At 27.7% G+C, this 2,073-nt stretch overlaps 1 protein-coding gene across 2 annotated transcripts in view; it reads left to right on the top strand.

Moving 5' to 3' along the window:
• The window catches only part of LOC106463455 (arf-GAP with dual PH domain-containing protein 1-like), a 22,518-nt gene extending 21,143 nt beyond the window's left edge, over positions 1–1,375 (top strand). The window contains exon 7 of one of the 2 annotated variants that reach the window (XM_013923485.2): positions 366–1,375. In XM_013923485.2, the coding sequence (XP_013778939.1) occupies positions 366–427 (62 nt within the window). In that variant the 3' untranslated portion in view covers positions 428–1,375. Of the gene's footprint in view, positions 1–362 lie in introns of both variants that reach the window. The other variant, XM_013923484.2, reaches the window with a different exon arrangement.
• The last annotated feature ends 698 nt before the right edge of the window (positions 1,376–2,073 follow it).

Here is a 2,073-nt window from a genome sequence, read left to right as displayed (position 1 = left end):
CATTATATGCACATAACTGTAATATAAAGTTTTTAGTCAGTGTTCGAGAGAGTTTAGATTGACCTAAGCTTCTTAGAACTTTAGCTTCTTTCTGTTACTTATGGATGAAAATATTAAAATAATAGCAACAAGAGAAAGTGTCAATATATATATATATATATAGTGTAGTTGCTTTTATCTATGAAATTACAATATTTTTTATTACCCTTGATTTCAGTTTTATGATGATCCCACTTTTTTTTGACAGATGAAACATATTCTTTTTTTTTATCTAATTAATAAAGTGAGAGATAGAAGCAGAGTTTGGCAGAAATGTATATATTTTTTTTCTATTAAATGTTAAAATCTTTTGCTTTCTTTAGCAGCAGCCATTATAGTGCAGAAAAGACACACATTCTCTTCCCAATTTCACGCTCTGAAGGTATGATTTGAGAAACACCCGGAACAAACTAGAATAGAAAACCTATGTGGTATAAATACGTCATTGAAGGTAATTAATTGTTTGCCCGTTAGATTCCAAAACTTGGTGCCCAGCTTCATCACTATGAAACAAAATTTTACTACAAATGAGCACAGTCAGTGAAATAATGGAAGATTACAAACAGTTCCTGATGACAAGGAACCCACTTGAAATAAATGTATATAGAGTAGAAATGGTTGATATGGGTATTTAAAACAAGTAACAATGTTTTGATTTCCATCAGCCATCATCGGGTTAAGAATGATTTTTCAAAGTCATTCTTAACACAATTTTGACCTAAGGAGGTCAAAATATTGTTCTTTAAATACCCATATCGGCTGTCTCTACTATATTGTTAGTTTACATAAATTATTTAAAATGGTTGATGATTGTCCTTTATTGTTTTTTCACATGGATGTTAATAAATGTAACAAGAACATTTGTTGATACTCTTAATTTTAGATATATTTTTTTAAAAAAAAGTACATATGATAGCTGCTTTTATATAGTGTTGAAGTAATTTTAGTAGAACAATTTTTGACATGTGCAAATGTATGTCATTTAAAAGTTTCTAGTCAAAATCTTACAGTAAGATTTATTACTCAATTAACATTCCATAATACTTAAAATTTATCGATCAGATATACAAAAATCTTTTTTTTTTACATGTAGTATAAGCCTTACTTTATCCTAATTTGTAGAAGTACAAATAACCGTGTTGTTCAGATATATTTTATTTATTTTCATCTTTTAGCTGTAATGAATGTAGATAGTTTTCTGATAATTTTATGTAATGTATCACTTTTCCATTCCATTAAACTGAAATATAAAAGCTACTTTTTGAGATTCCCAGAATAAAAGAAACAACATAATCTGGGATATAAATAATGAAATAAAATTACATTCCCTCATGAATTTTGTATTTTTTTTAAATTCAAATCATGCAGTATGCTCACTGTCTTTTGGTCGTAACTAAAGTAATACGGATGGATCTTGTATTCCCAATTGGGAAAGCCAACTTAAAGATGAAATTCCTCTGGAATGCGAGAATGTAATATTTCAATCCCTGATAATTTAGTTTGTGTGCCTGACTCCTCCAAGAAGCAATTTCATTTCATCAATTTATTTTTACTGTACATTTTATAAGATGAATAATGGATGGGTTAATATAGTGATTTTTTTTTAGTAAATGGACATAATGACATTTCAATTATATTTATTTATTACTTTTACAGTTGTAACGTACCAGGTATTATGTGAAAACTTTTAGTACAGTTAAATTAAAAATACTTTTTGGAATTGGATGAAAGTTAATAATAATTTTATCTCCTTGAAAAACTTTTACTAATGGTGTGCTAAAGTCTTGGCATGTCAATTCCCCGAAATTCAGTATTCATAAACAAAACAAACAATTTCTGTTCCTTTCTACTATTTATAAAGGGTGCTGCACATTATTAAAAAAAAGATGGGAAAAGGAATTTCTTTAAGTGATTTGACCTATGGAATGTAATCAAAGCAAACCAATTTACATTGTGTTGATACTAACTGAACTACTTAAGACAAAATCTGAAGTTGATCTTCATTTTATTTATCTTTCTTGGATATTAAAGATT

Source organism: Limulus polyphemus, unplaced genomic scaffold (genome assembly GCF_000517525.1).
Source record: "Limulus polyphemus unplaced genomic scaffold, Limulus_polyphemus-2.1.2 Scaffold1412, whole genome shotgun sequence".
Taxonomy (NCBI): Eukaryota; Metazoa; Arthropoda; class Merostomata; order Xiphosura; family Limulidae; genus Limulus; species Limulus polyphemus.
Note: the sequence above shows the minus strand (reverse complement) of the source record. Positions and strands in the feature narration are given on the sequence as shown.